Raw genomic sequence first — 15,472 nt, 5'->3', positions numbered from 1 at the left:
GTTTAAGGGTTGGTGGCGGGAAACGCGACCGACTGTATTAAAACACAAAATCGACAAAGACGTGGGTGGACTGAGTTTTGATTAATTAGAAGTAGAGAATGAATATTTTGCTCTCATCTTTTAATAAAAAAATTAATATTCGGTGACGTAGAGTTTTAATTTTTTCGATTTTTCCGTTAAAGGCTACAGGTCCTTCGTGGGCTTTTATCTCTTTGCGGAAGCAGCAGCATGGGGAAAAACTGCGTTCCATCTTAACGAACAAAATAGAAATTTACTGTCTCGTCGCTTTTGTCAGTCGCATCTCAACGCTGTTTTACGCCATCAGAGACAAAGTTTGATTTACGTCGTGGTAAAAGCCGCTATGTAATTGTGGATTGTAAGTTATAGCTTTAGCCTAATTGGCACTCTTGCCGCAGTTATATATAGTCGCTTGGGTTCTAAATAGATTGTCTAGAAAAGTCCTGAGACTAAGAAGGGAGCAAAATAATAATTGAAAATACCTCAATTTCTCATTATTTAATGTTTTGAACAAGAAAGCAAAACATAAGATTAAAAACTAGCCTCGACAAAAAAAGGGTAAAATTCAAAATTCAATTAGCAAAATCTTGGTTCTTGCTGTAAGTTTTAGCTCATCATAGCTTTTAATCTCCCAAATAAATATTAATATAATTAGACACAACGTGGAGGCCTAGGCAATTTGCGTTGCAGGTGGTGAGAGCAAGCGCATGCCTTACCTGCGCCGGCAGGCAACGCGAGCTGTGCCATTCGACCTTCAGCAATCGAGCGTGCGAGGCGTGTGTAGGTGAATTAAGGTAATTTTAGTGAATATTGTTTTAGCGTGATTGTGATTTGAAGAGAATGTACCCATTTGATCTGTAACGGTGACAGTAAAATTCAATTAAATCGACTTGTTATTGTAATATTTTTAATGTTTATGCATTCCTCTCTGTGAATTATTGAAATTCATTTTCATTCTGACCTGTTGAAATGTGTATTGTTGAATTCTGTACAGTTCAAATTCTACAATGCACGACGTCATAAGATAGAGGAAAAGATCGGAGTTCTTTGTATTACACCCTGTTACCCAACAACATTTTTCGCGCCAAACGTGAGTAAAAGTGAGGATACACCGCGTCGTCAGAGGGTCACGTGATACAAACATATCTCCAGTGTCAGGTGCGTCAGGTGTCAGGCTTTCAGTGTCAGATTAGCAGCTTTCAGTATGCATGCTCCACACTGCACCTCTCCATATTACTGCAGATTTGATTGCTAATTGAAGGTATACGTGCGTTTTTGTTAAAAACTACATTTTGAAACATTTTATATTAATTTTTTCCCTCTCCTTGCAGCTCAATTTTTTGTATTATGACTCAGGACGCAGAAAACAAATGAGCCAGGGTGGTGTGCAACGGGTTTCATACAAACCAAAAACGAGGCTTTCCCGGCTTTCCCTGGAAATAAATAATGCTGCCTCATAACTGAAGTTTTTGTAGGTATGAAATTTCCAGAAAGACTATAATAATAAAATGTTTCACAATTTTATTAATTGATGTTGGATTTACTTTTAAATTTTATCTTGTTTTCCAGAAACAATGTCTTTTGAGGAGGAGCTCCTCATGAATGCACCCGTAGATGGTAAAAATACAATCAATGGAAAGTCAGGCGCGATCGATCCTATACCAAATTCTGCAGCACCAGTGGTGACGCAGGATTGTTCTCAACCGATGGTCCTCGACAGCATCATGCGGAACGGATCAAGTGGAGAAAAGGAGACCAAGGAGGGCAATGAACTTAAGAAGAGTCCAGACTTCAAGTGTAGCAAATGTCCAAGGAAATTCAAAACTAATATGATGCGGGTGATGCATGAAAAACTACATAAAATGCAATATCAAAGGATAGAGAAAAACAAGAAGCCAAAGAAAAAGGTGGAAAACACGCCTGCACCTGCTGCTAAGGCGTCTCTTCTCTTCAAAGACTCCAATGCCTGCTTCGGCACTCCCGTTGCAAAGAGTAAGCATCTGAACACTTCGGGGAAAAAACCAGCTGAAGAGTTATTATGTCGCAAATGCTCCAAACCCTATCTCAGTTCAAACATACTGGAACTTTGTTACGATTGTTGGAAGGAGGACACTTATGCAAAAATCGCTCAATCCAGAAGTCCTCCATCTATCCCCGAATCAAACAGCAGCACTGACAAAGCGGACAAATGTGCAATACTGAAATCAAAAAAACCGGTAAAATCCTACGAAAAGAGACCTCGCAAGCCCGAAGTGTCGAAATTGAGGAAGGAGGATGAACTTCCGTCTCTCATTGACAATACTCCCAAGGAGAGTCTTCCTGCGAAAGTGAGAACTGAGGAGCCTAGCCTTGAAAATTCCCCAGCAATCGAAACTACTTCTGAGTTGAGATTTTCTTGTTCGTTTTGCCCTAGAAAATTCGTTTTCCCGAACATGCTGTCACAGCACAGTCGCCAAGAGCACCAACAATTCCATTTTTGCGATTTTTGTTTGCTCAACTTGAAGAGTGACCAGCAGTTGGAAGTTCACAAGCTCGAGTGCGAGAGAACAAAACTGACTAAGCAGCAGAGACAGTGCAAACAGACTTTATTTGATTTTAGTTCCTTGTCGTGTAGACTGTGCAATTTAGAATTTGAAACCGAATTGAAGCTGGTAGACCATGCACTCGCCAATCACGGAAATCTCAGGGGAGGTGAGTGCTGCGGAAAGTATTATGCCTCGGAAGAACTAGTGATGCACAAGAAGTTGATTCACGGTGCGGTGTCTGAGGTGCAATCCGCAATAGAAATGGAGTTAAGCGAAAAGTGCGAGGTTTTGAACGCGGCCGTGAAGAAGTTGCAATATGGTGAGATCCCATGCTCATTTTGCTCCTACAGCGCGTACACCTGGTCAGCCCTATCCGACCACCGGAAAAAAATTCACAAAGTTTAAGCGTAAACGGGCGGCTCATTACGTTGACGCTTGTTTTTGGTTTTGACTAAATTTTGGAATTTTATAATGACGGAAATTGGGCAATTAATGTACATTTTTCACAGCCTTAAATACTCATTTTTACACGTTCCTAGCACATGTGTATTTCTGGTATTTCTGATTAAAGAGATGCGAAGAAAATCTTATAAATAAATTGACAGCACCGATAAACGAGATTATTCGTTCTTTAATTTTTTTTACTTGCTCATTGCCTATATGTATTGAATGAACAGAAAAACCTATGAAAAAATTTGATGTTCGCTTTAGATTCAAATGTAATGTAATTTACTGCGGATCAACAGAACTTAAAGCAAAAAAATTGTGATTTTGCATTATAGTAAAATAGGTCCATGCAACATTATGGGTTCTATATATAGATTTTCTGGAAAAACTCGGAAATTTCCTGAGAATAAGGAACAAAATAATACTTAAAATACCTTATATTTCATTTGTTTATTTAACAAGAAAGCAAAACATAATGTTGAAAAATATGGTAATATTAAAAATTAAACAAAGGGCCAAGCCCGTCCCCGCCAAGAAGCCCAAGGCAACCATCCAGGACCCCCCCAGGCCAAGAAGAAGAGGGAAGAGCGCAAGTCTCCTTTAAAGGGATAGAAAATATTACACGAAATATTGTAGCAGCTCGTTGGTGCCGAAAGTGAAAAAGTCAGCAATTTTTCCAAAACTCACAATAATTCGATCAGATGGGGTCGTAATTGGTTTCAAATGAAGTGCAGGCAAATTTAACACACTTTAAAGGTAAGTTTTAGAAGCTTTTAAGTACCCTGAAACTTGTTTTTTTACCATGAATAAGTAACCCCTGAGTATTAAAAATCTGGGGGGACCTGGCCGCTCACCTCAGGTCAAAACCCATTCGATGCTTGTTCACCACGGCTGTTAAAAAAAATTTGACTTTTCAATTATTGCAACAGTAAAAAATTGCTTAAAACTCGAAACACAGTCCGATTTTTAAAAACCAAACTCGGCCTAGTAGAACTCATTAAGGGGCATCGAATGATACGTGTTAATTGGAACCCCGTAGAGCCCATTGGATTCAACCCAGGCCCCGAAAACAGAGTACCAAGATGTCCAAAATTGCGTTTATTCAACAATAAAATTTGCTATCTCCAGTTATATCGCATCTACAGCGCTCTACCAATGCTCAAAAAATTTATCGTAAAATTCTGCGTCGATCAGGATCGAGGAACCATTTCTGCCTCCGCGCCCCTAACCTTTGGCCCCCGCCGGCCTCCGGGCCACGCAAAAAGTAAAAAATGGTCATCTTTTTATTTCTTAATTTTCCTATGGGACCGATTGCCTTAATTCCAACGCGAGACATGTTTTTTCGTCACCTCTATCAATTTCCCAGAGTTAAACAAATTATTTGATCACCATGATATGTTTGGAAATGGGAGGTGTGTGTGTTTGCCACGCACGTTTCCCTCCTTTACCCTTAAAATCATCCCCCAGACGCAAACACGCCACCTATACGTACGCTTAGGCTCTAGAGGAAGAAACAACACGCTAATATCATACTGGCCTGCAACGTGGTGTGTAAGAAAAATAGCAGCATTTCCTGGTGCTGACAAAAATATTATCAAAATTTGGTAATAATATAAAGGCTTATTATACCAAATTAACATTCATTGTTAAAATATTAAGAAATTAAGCGTAGATTGGAAAGTATAGTGAACTAAAGTCAGCATGGACAGCCAGGCTATGGTCAAAATGTTTAAAATTTATCGGCAAATAGATATGTGCACGAAGAGAATTCAGAGGATCGTTTCTCAGCTAGGAGTTCCAGCCGACGAAGGGTTGAAGTTTGAAAACTTTTTTGATATTCGTAAGTTTCTTTTTAACTGGTTTGATATTTTAATGATAATAATGAATTAGATTCGCCAATTGTTTTTGGTCGTTATTCAGTTTAGCTACCTCTATTCACACTCAAAAATTGTACAATTAAATCCTCTGTTAAACAGTTTTTTTGGTATTTTCCAAAGATTAATTATTGCTTTCGTTATTTTTTTAATTCGTATTTTGTTTAATAATAGCAGAGAGAAAATAATTTTGCTTATATTTCAATCTTTTATCTGATATTTTTTAATTATTTCAGCATCAAAGATTCTCGAAAAAGTTTTAATGCACTTAATGACGAGCGAGTGCACAAGACTATTGCTTTTTGAGGAAGATATGAGCGTTCTAATGACGCCCACCTTGAGACTGTACCTCGCACATGGGCCGAAGGTCGTGGATTTAACGTCTTACATGTCCTTTTGTCCAATGGAACTAAAATATGAAACCTTCAAATCGGTAGGTTTAAATATGAACAAACGCTGACGCATATTTATATTTAATCATGATAATTAATTTCAAAGGCGGTGATGAAAATATCAGAAACTGCTGCTCATACTGTTGAAGAACTGTTGCTTTTGACCAAAGCCAGCCGCCAATGCGAATGCAGGTTTCCCGACAATGCTGTGGACCCCGAGTTATTCGAGGCTCTCGGCAAACTGACCCAACTCAAAGTCCTCCGCCTGGAAGAGTTGTGTTATTTCGAAGATCTCGATGTCATGTGTCATCTCTGCGAGAAACTTCCAAACCTTCAGTTCCTTAGCATCAACTTTCCTCAAGGAGTGGATGCAATAGATTTTGAAGAAAACAAAGTGGCAGAAAAACTAATGAGTTACATTTCGAACCTCAAAGTGTTTATTTTCAATGCCTCAGTCTGTCATTGCGACTTTCGCCGTTTGTGTATGGACTGTCTGCCTAATTTGCAAGTGGTTGAAAACTTTGCGAATGAATCATTTCCCCATAATTACGATTGGAAGTCAAATAATAGTATTCCGGACAACGTCTGCCGTGAAATTTCAAAACTGCGCCATTTATTGGTAGACTTCGGTTATCAAGATTCTGAATACGGAGTTACGAGCGAGGACATGCACCTCAAATTTCCTTTCGTGACACATCTCTGGGTAGGATTGAAAATATATATTATTATGAGACCTGGTTGTAAAAATAAATTTGATTTCAGATTTTTTGGTACGAGGAGGATAGTCCCATTACTGAATATCAGTGGCAGAGATTATTGCATTTTCCCTTAATCGAAAGCCTTGACCTGGAAAACAAACTACCCCCAGAAATTTTGAACCGCTTCTTGGACACGTACGGGAAAAACTTGCTTTCACTCAGCATCAGTGACGATAAACGAAGTGAAGATCCTCACTTAACACTTACGCGCATTTTCACTTCGTGCCCAAAATTAGAAACACTTTCTTTGCGCACAACCTTGAACGACCCTGAAGCGATCACCAATTTTTCCAACCTCAAGGAAGTCGAATTGACCCTCTGGCTGTGAGTGTTCTTATTTTTCAGGAAGAGCTAATTTAATTATTAATTCAAATGTTTTCATAGCCGTTCCGAAAGTCGAAATGAGCTCTGCAACATTCTTCGCGCGCCCAACCTAGAGAAGGTCACGCTCCACTGCCAGTACATGGATGTAGAAGACCTGAAAAAGTTGACCACTCTGATTTCCACGAATGAGGTTTTGAGACACCTCAAGATGCTCAAAATTGAATTGAGATCAAATTTCGTTGGGCAGTTTAATGAAAATTCGAGAGTTGAACGTTTCAAGGAAGTTATGGAACTGGTAAAACGCGCAGCGACTGCGTCTCTCCCTGAATTAAAATCTGTCAAGTTTTGTTTGAATCACCGTCGTAGTGAATATTCTACGCTGGCAAGAAGCCTACGTGATGGGAAAACTATTAATGAAGACAGGCCAGACGTCACAGACTTTTTCAGCGATTTGCAGCAAGTGGATGATGTCGACGAATTAATCAGCTGGTTTGTTGATGAACAACTCATTAGTCTACTAGACAGTTATAATAAAATTTAATTGATTTTTTCAATAAAACAAAAAAATCTATTTTCTGTCTGTTTCGAAACCACAAAAACTATAACTTTATTTAGAAAATAAGAAAGTGAAATCCTGCTCTCTCTATAGTATTTATATGTTATTTATTACTGTGACTGGGAATATAGTACCTACGGTGCATGGCGATGGAAATGTAGACGACATTATTTATTCATCACATTTTTAGGAGCACAATGGCAATTATTTCAATTCAATATGTCAAGGGATATAAAAAGGGGTTTATTAGGTTAATCGTGACAATTTCCATGTACCGGCTTTTCTAATATATTAATTAGCTGTCAATATTATTGAGCAGGACTCACGCTTTCCGCTCACTTTACACTTCTCGGTCTGTTGGGAAGAACCATTCTTAATGCTCTATATAGATGAGGTCTGAGCCGCCCAATTTTTGTCGGCTGTTGCTCCATGCTGAACGAAAGCGGCCGTCCCCGATGTAGCTTCACTCGCCTGCGGACTTAAGCGGTGTCACACTTCGGATGTTGCGCCCTGCTTCACCGAAGTCCCTGACATACCCACTCGGACAGCTCTGAGTCTTTATTCCGTTTCACAACTGTTCCTTTCCTCGCATCAACATTGACACAGAAACGCAGCCAGTCTACGCACATTTCCGATGTCATGCCATTACTACAAGTCGCAGTCCATCAACACGCCGCAGCCCACAGCATCTTTAATAAAAATTCATATGATAGTAAACGCACTGCGCGCATTCATTAATTATTTCCTATAAATCGATAATTTCTTTGCCTAATACACTGGACTATTTTTGCCCATCCCGCATCCCTATAACCATAGGTTAAATTTAAATTGAAACAAAAAAGTCAGAAGTTATTTTGTTTTATTTTGATCGGCGGTATATGTGAAATGAATCACTTCTACTCTAGATCTCGTGAATTAGTTGGTCATGTTTCTTTTTTACAGTCGGGCACAAGAAGTATACATTGCAAAATTTGCAATGTCGACCCTTCAATTTGGTCGGGTGAGCATTTTTTGTATGCTCTGCGCACTCCCCTTTGGTTTTAAACTTTTCGCTGCAAAATGCGCAGATGAGGAACGAGGAACTGTTTGTTTGGTTTCATCGGCATCCTATACAGTTTAAGTACTATTAAATAAATTAAATGATATAAATATGCTTTAATTCTTACGCGAATAACTTTGGAGTTTTCGTTTTGGATATACAAAGAATGATCCTTTCCCTCCAGTTACTCAGCAAGCACAATATTCATTTTCTTTTACATCATGAGTTGATACAATTTCCAGTTCGAATTTTTTGAATTCTGGGCTGAATTCAAAGCAGAAGTCTAGTCATGCTTTGCGTCAAAAATATTTCATACAGAATAAATGAAGTATATAATTACATAATATGGATAGCATAAAAATATTTCAAAGATGAATTCCATTTAATCACTGTTACCCTTACGTGGAAAATATTTCTAGACTCAATAAAGCATTAGAGGTGTTCATCGCATTCTGTCATATTCATTGGAAACGTTGAGGCTCCTTCCATAAAAAATTTAATACATAATTTTCAGGAAAATCTCAGATGCTCAAACAAATAAATTTCAAACAGAATTTAGAAATAAGATGTTTAAAAATTAATTTCCGGATGCTCTTCAAATTTTTAGAAATATTATAAACAGAAATTTAGCATAACCATTAATTTTTCAATATTCCTTTTTTTCTTCCATTATCTAAATAATATTTACATAATAAAACTATAGACAGCATAACCCTTTTCGCGCCAAACGTGAGTAAAAATGAGAATACTGCGTGTCGTCAGAGGGTCACGTGATCCAAAACAAAAATCTCGAGTCGAGTGTTAGATAGACTTTCAGTGTCAGCCTGCATACTCCATGTATGTACCGTATGTACCCCAAATTCCGCAGATTTGATTGTTAATTTAAGGTATACGTTTTTGCCATCAGCTAAAGTAGTATTAGAAACATTACGATAAATTTTTCCCCCTCCTTGCAGCTCACCTTTTTTAAATGACAGTGCGTAGAATTCAAATTAGCCCGTGATGGACAACGGGTTATGTTCATACGGACGAACCAAAAACGATCGAGCCTTGCCCTGGAAATAAATAATATTATGCTTCCTTATAACTGAAGATTTTGTAGGTATGAAATTTGGAAAAAAACCAAAAATATATTTTTTTGCAAATTTTTGCAATTGATGTTGGTTTTACGTTTTGCCATAAAGTTTTATATTAAATATCTTTTGTTTTCCAGAAACAATGTCTTTTGAGGAGGTGATCCTCGTGGATGCACCCGTAGTATTGGACCAGTTTTCCGTAGATGATGAAAATATAATAAATGGAAACTCAGACGCGATCGACCCAATACAGATTTCTGTATCATCAGAGAAGCAGACGCAGGAGTTCAATTGCTCATCTGAACCAATGGTCCTCGACGTGGACTTGAACAGCATCATGCAGAACGGATCAAGTGGAAAACAGAAGACCAAGGAGGGCAACAAAATTAAGAAAAATTCACCCAAGAAGAATTGTAGCAAATTTCCTAGGAAATTAAAAAATAATATGATCCAGCTGATGCAGGAAAAACTGCGTAGAACGCTAGAAGAAAGGAAAGAGAAAAACAAGCCAGAGGAAAAGAAAATAGTGGAACAAACGCCAGCCCCTTCTGCAAAAGATTATCTTCTCTGCAAAGACTGCAATACCCACTTCAGCACTTCCGTTGCAAAGAGTAAGCATCGTTGCAATTCAGGAAAAAAATATGGTGTTTGTCGCAAATGCTCAAACCCCTATTTGGGTCCAGACACGATGGACATTTGCTTTAAATGTTGGAGGGACGAAAAGTATAGAAAAATCGCTCTATCAAGAAATTGCCCAACTATCTTCGAGTCAAACAGCAGCACTGACAGTGCAGAAGAAACTGCAGAACTGAGAGGTAAAATACCGGAAGAAACGTACAAAAAGAGACCTCCTAAGCCCGCTGTGTCGAAATTGAGGGAAGAGGATGAACTTGCGTGTTGTGTTGACAATACTTCCAAGGAGAGTCTACCTGCGAAAGAGAAGATCAAGGAACTTAACCTTGAAAATTCCCCAGCAATCGAAACTACTTCAGAATTTAGATTTACTTGTTCATTCTGCCCAGAAAATTTTGGTTCCCGTAACATGCTCTCGCGGCACAGTGGCCTAGAGCACCTTGAATTCCACTTTTGCGATTTTTGTTTGCTCAACTTGAAGAGTGACCTGCAGTTAGAAGTCCACAAGCTCGAGTGCGAGAGAAAAAAACTGACCAAGCAGCAGTGCCAATCCAAACAGACTTTATTTGATTTTAATTCCTTGTCGTGTAGACTGTGCAATTTAGAGTTTCAAACTGAATTGAATCTGGTAGACCATGCATTCGCCAATCACGGAAATTTCAGGGGAGGAGTGTGCTGCGGAAAGCATTTTGCCATGGATGAACTAGTGAAGCACAAACAGTTGATTCACGGTGCGGTGTCGGAGGTGCATTCCGTGATAGAAATAAAACTTAAAGAGAGGTGTAAGGTCTTGGACGCGGCCCTGAAGAAGTTGAAATCTGGTAACTTCCAATGCTCGTTGTGCTCCTACAGCGCGGCCTCCCTGACAGCCCTATCCGAGCACCGGCAAAATATTCACAAAGATAAAGCTTGAGCAAAAACAGGCATTGAAGCTTGCTTTTTGTTTTGATTAAATTTTATAATGACTTACACAGACGTACATTGGGTAATTTATAAACATTTTTCACAGCCATAAATACTCGCTTTTGAACGTTCCTATCACTTGTGTAGTACAATTAAAGAGATGCGAAGAAATTGTTAAAAATAAATTAACCTTTGATAAATCAGATTAGTCGTTCTTTCATTTTTGCTACTTTTTCTCATAGCCTAGTTTAAATGAACAGAAAATCACGAAAAAATTTAATTGAAAAATTTACTGTCCACTTTAGATTCAAAATTAATTTATTGCAGGTCAACAGAGCTTTAAGTAAATATAAATTGTGATTTTACATAGTAAAATAGGTCGCTGCAACATTTGTCACAAATTCAGTATGTTCATCCGTCTGCACTTCAGACGCCACATTCGGACCTGCTAGTTGTTCCAAATTCACGTCAGCCTCAATGTCAATTTCCACGTGGGCAATGACTTCATGCTTCCTCACTGTGGACCTGCTTTTGCTGATGAAATCGCAGAACTGGCATTTGTACACCACCAGCTTATCTTCACTTTCGTCCTTATTGTGCAAATTCAAGTGAGACTTCAGCGCCGACTTGCATGAGAATCTATAGGACAACATGAATAAAACACATTAGGAATGAAATAGTTGAAGAGAAACAATAATTATTAATACTAACTCTAAGGATTATTTCAAAAAGTTAATATTAAAAAATACAAAATAAATCTCATCAAAGAAGCCACTTGAGGAATGTTCCATTGTTGAAATAAATGAATTCCGGACATTGTGAACATACATTTTAATAAGGCAGGCAGTTAGTTGTTTTTTACGGTATTTCAGTTTGAATGTCCTTTCAGAAGAGGAAATAGGTATTTAAAAACTAATTAAAATTTCCAGTGTAATTTTGAAATGTTTACCAGGCAATACGTCTTCAGATCTGTCAAAAAATTAAATTGATCGCTTGGCAACAAGGAAATGTTATTAGAAAAAGATCTTTTGACGGTAGCTCTAATATGAAGGACAAATAAACTGGCTCATTTTAATTTTCAACTATGGAATCTTATCAAAATTTAGCCGCTGTAAAGAACGAGAGCGTGTTATTTAATTTTTTCCCTTTAAAAATTTCACTAATTTGTTATCCATCATGAGTATTTCTACGAAGAGGCGATAGTGATCTACTAGATAATTTACATATCAAAGACAAAAAGCATACTTCTGCGAACACAGGTTGCAGCTAAAAGGCCTGGCATGGAAGACCTCGTGGCTCCTGAGGATGGCGCTACTGCGGAATTGCTTGGGACACTTCTGGCAGTGATAGGGAGTCTCCCCGGTGTGGATTCGCATGTGGATCTTCTGTGCAGTGCTGTTCCTAAACTCAGCGCCACATCTGCCGCAGCTGAAGGGTTTTTCGCCGGTGTGCATCATCACGTGGCGCCGCAGCTGGCTCTTGGTCGCGAACTGCTTCGAGCACGTGTCGCACGTGTGCAGCAGTTCCTTCTGGCTGACTCCCAAGTGGCTTTTCTTGATGTGGCACCGCATCGCCCAGGTAGAGGTCAGGTTGGCGCCGCACAACGCGCACTCCAGCAACCCGTCCACCCCAATGGTTTTGATGTTCAGGTCTTCTGGCCCGTGCATGACGTGCTCCTCGAAGTGGTGCGTCAGGGCGTAGATGTTTTCAAACAGTCTGTCACATATTTTGCATCTGGAATCACAGGGTGCTTATGAAGAAAAATCACCAAAAGGGTTTGCACAATCACTAAATGCAATATCTCGCAGTTTTTTTTGCAGCAAGAAACCCCAACAAAAATGCATTGGATTTTTATATATTTTTTATACTTGTTCCGTGTATATTTGTTGTTAACAAAAAACTATAAAAATATTGTAACATGTATGTTTTGCATGGAAGCTAACTCATTTTCCCCAGCTTCCGAGATGCACTGTTCTATTGTTAACGTGTTTTCCAATATTTTTTTTTAATTAAAATTTTCTCCCTTATTTCATTTATAGTGCAATTTTTATGACTCCTTTGAGAGTCCTACCTAAATTCCTCAAATTCAACATCGTCTTTTTGGGCTGATACCACGCCTTGTTCCTTATGCTCGCTTCCGTGAGCCTCGTCTCTGTGCCGCACACACTCATCAATTGAGGCAAACAGGTTGACACAGTACGGACATTTGTAGTTCCACTGTGTTGAGTGTTTGTCCTTCAAGTGAGTGATCATATTCCTCTTGTGGTAGTACCTGAACGAAACATTATTAATGAACAAAACAAATTTTAATAGGAATTTTTTCTCACCTTGCACAGCACATTTGACACTCGAAAAGAGTTGATTTCTCATGCACAACCATGTGATTCTTGAGATTGACCGCACCGTAAAAGCTTTTGGAGCATTTGTGACACTGGAACCTCCTGTTGCCAGTGTGTCGGATGAGGTGCCTCTGCAGGGACGAGCGGAACGTGTAGGTTTTGCCGCATATGTTGCACTTGTTGTTGCTGCGAACCTCCATCTCGTCCTCTGGATTGCAAATATGCTTTTTCAGTTTCTGCTTGCTCTTGAAACTCTTGCCGCACGAATCGCAGAGGAACGGCGTGTTGGTATTGTGGATTTGGCAGTGCACCGCCAGGCTATACTTGCTGATAAAGCTTTTACCGCAGATCTCACATGTGTTTGACTGTAAGCAAGTTTGACAAAAATTTATTTCAAGCACTGAATTTTATTTACTTCGACAATCAGAGAAAAACATCTTAGTTGGAAATACCTTGAAATCTGGGTGCTGCTGGCGAATATGCCTGAGCAACGCGTTGATTCCTTTGAACTTGGCACCACAAGCCTCACAACTCGAGCCGTGCGCTTCAATTCTATGCGCTTCCATTTCTTCCGCATTTGCGAGTAAGGCATTGCACCACTTGCACTTTTTCCTCTTGTGCACAGCATAGCAATGGCGAGCAAACGACTTAAAATTGGAGCTGGTTTTGCCACAGTCTAGACAATGGAAGATCTGCTCACTTTCCTTCTCAATCTCTTTTTTAGTGACCTGGATGTAGAACATTGATTTATGATCTAATTTAAAAAATATAAACACGATAAAATTACTTCTGCCGAAGGAACTAAATTTTTCACTGTGCTGATCTGATTAATTTCTTTGTCTGTTTCTAGAGCCAGTTTTAACTTCAGTTCATTTTCATAGCTCAACGCTGAAAGCTCTTCTACCGTGTCAAGGATTTTTATGCACTTGGAGCACACTTTCATTGGCAGTACATCATCCTGGCAAACCTGTGACGTCAACAAATTAATTTTTGAAATATTTATTTTACGTGAAAACTTGTACCCTGATTGACAGATGTTTGTGAATCTTGTTAACCAGATCAGTTCCGTTTTTAAAAATAGGCGTCATCAAAGGTGACATTCCAAGGCACACTCGGCAGAGATCTTCAAACTTGTTTGAGCCCTCCACACTAACTGGGTCTAAAATTTTGACACTCGGCTGTTCTCCAGAATTGATGCCGACGACGCACACAACATTTTGCTTTCCTATCTCTTCAATGGGAATCGCGACTAAAATTGAATAGTTAATAGTAAATTAAATTGGAGCTTAAATAATTGGAATGTCTTACATGGCCCAGTCTCACTAATGGTGGAGATTGAATTCGATATTGAAATGATGGAACTACTGCCAGTTATTTCTTGCGCCTTTATTTGTGGTTGCTGGAAAGCGGACATAATTAAATTACGAGTTTTTATGGGGGAAATACAAACCTCAAGAACTGGAGGAGAGTTGGAGCCACTTTTCAAGAAAACAAACATTTGCTGTTCTGGTTCAGGAGCAGGGAGAATCTTAACACATTTTGTTTTGCTGCTGAATAACTGTAACAGGATTAGGATTGCATTCAAAGAAGAAAAATTTGCATTTATAAAGCTTACAGGTGCAGATGGAACATCAACTATCTTTTTTGATCCAGGCTTCCAGGTTAGCGTGGCATCGATTTTCTTTCTTCCAACAGCATGTGTCTTAAATTCAGTTGCTACTTAATTTATTTCAAATCGAATTAATTTATTTTACTTACGGAGGAAGAAGGTTCATTTTTAATTGAGCTAGTTTTCCCAGATGGTCTGTTCATAACCTGTCGTTCAAATATTTAATTTGTTTTCATACCAATTAAACTTAAATTAATTTTAACGTACATATGCAGTGGTGTATCTAAAAATTGTAGGAATGGCTTCAGGTACCAGTCGCGTGCGCATTCCAGAAAATTTGATGAATTTTGGATCGAAATGATCGGAGCAGATTATGGAGCATTTGTGAATTGGACACTCTGGGCTTTTTAAATTCTTGGTGCCTATTGTTTGCATCCACACTTTCATCATTTCTGGGTTCATCAGAGGGAACCTGAAATTTAGAATGAAGCCACACACAATTTATATTATATGTAATCTAAATGACTGAAAAACTTTTCAATTTTGTGTTAAAAATTAACTCTATGATAGATACTTTCACTTTTCTCCACCTTTTCATTCTTTGGCAATGTTTTTTTTAATTATAAAATATTTTCTTAAAAAAATTAAATTTGTCACACCTGTGGAAAGTCAACTGAAGTTTGTTGTTCTGCCTGTTTTGCTGGACCATTTCTGGTCTATTTTTGCAACCGCGAATCACACACGTCGGCATCTTCGTCAAATACAAATTGAATGCCAAATTTCAAGAGCGGTATGTTAATTAAAAAAATGTTAACATCAAATTGATTTGAAACAAATTTTTAAGTCAAAAACAAGAAATGGAGTGAAAACTGAAAACATTGACAACCTCTATTCTATATGAGAGAACACAAAAACTAACATTCCTTCTGCAATGTTTACAATACCAAAATCAAACAGCTGCTGTGAACGCAGTACCAAC

General features: G+C 38.5%; 3 protein-coding genes across 5 annotated transcripts; 2 read left to right on the top strand and 1 right to left on the bottom strand.

Moving 5' to 3' along the window:
- The first annotated feature begins 76 nt into the window (after nucleotides 1-76).
- LOC135940684 (zinc finger protein 423-like) lies at nucleotides 77-3,163 on the top strand. The gene is made up of 3 exons (XM_065485678.1): nucleotides 77-1,279; nucleotides 1,350-1,493; nucleotides 1,588-3,163. Exon 3 carries the CDS (start codon nucleotides 1,593-1,595, stop codon nucleotides 2,946-2,948), a length of 1,356 nt encoding a protein of 451 aa, XP_065341750.1. The 5' UTR covers nucleotides 77-1,279; nucleotides 1,350-1,493; nucleotides 1,588-1,592; the 3' UTR covers nucleotides 2,949-3,163.
- A 5,597-nt stretch (nucleotides 3,164-8,760) lies between these two features.
- On the top strand, nucleotides 8,761-10,746 carry LOC135939875 (uncharacterized). Of its 2 annotated transcripts, XM_065484478.1 has the most exons (3): nucleotides 8,761-8,820; nucleotides 8,890-9,035; nucleotides 9,147-10,746. In XM_065484478.1, exon 3 carries the CDS (start codon nucleotides 9,152-9,154, stop codon nucleotides 10,553-10,555), a length of 1,404 nt encoding a protein of 467 aa, XP_065340550.1. In that variant the 5' UTR covers nucleotides 8,761-8,820; nucleotides 8,890-9,035; nucleotides 9,147-9,151; the 3' UTR covers nucleotides 10,556-10,746. The 2 variants fall into 2 exon arrangements, with proteins under 2 accessions (XP_065340550.1, XP_065340549.1); XM_065484477.1 differs by having other exon boundaries at nucleotides 8,778-9,035.
- Nucleotides 10,747-10,845: 99 nt separating this feature from the next.
- Nucleotides 10,846-15,431, bottom strand: LOC135939874 (zinc finger protein 11-like). 2 transcript variants are annotated; one of them, XM_065484476.1, is made up of 14 exons: nucleotides 15,380-15,431; nucleotides 15,153-15,244; nucleotides 14,761-14,965; nucleotides 14,643-14,699; nucleotides 14,500-14,586; nucleotides 14,335-14,442; nucleotides 14,193-14,283; nucleotides 13,907-14,133; nucleotides 13,672-13,851; nucleotides 13,337-13,612; nucleotides 12,873-13,249; nucleotides 12,617-12,817; nucleotides 11,791-12,279; nucleotides 10,846-11,184 (listed from the first exon to the last, which is right to left on the bottom strand). In XM_065484476.1, exons 2-14 carry the CDS (start codon nucleotides 15,242-15,244, stop codon nucleotides 10,908-10,910), a joined length of 2,667 nt encoding a protein of 888 aa, XP_065340548.1. In that variant the 5' UTR covers nucleotides 15,380-15,431; the 3' UTR covers nucleotides 10,846-10,907. The 2 variants fall into 2 exon arrangements, with proteins under 2 accessions (XP_065340548.1, XP_065340546.1); XM_065484474.1 differs by having other exon boundaries at nucleotides 15,153-15,431.
- Between the last annotated feature and the right edge of the window lie 41 nt (nucleotides 15,432-15,472).

Source organism: Cloeon dipterum, chromosome 3 (assembly GCF_949628265.1).
Source record: "Cloeon dipterum chromosome 3, ieCloDipt1.1, whole genome shotgun sequence".
NCBI classification, from domain to species: domain Eukaryota; kingdom Metazoa; phylum Arthropoda; class Insecta; order Ephemeroptera; family Baetidae; genus Cloeon; species Cloeon dipterum.
The sequence above is the reverse complement of the archived record's forward strand: the minus strand, read 5'-3'. Positions and strand labels throughout refer to the sequence as shown.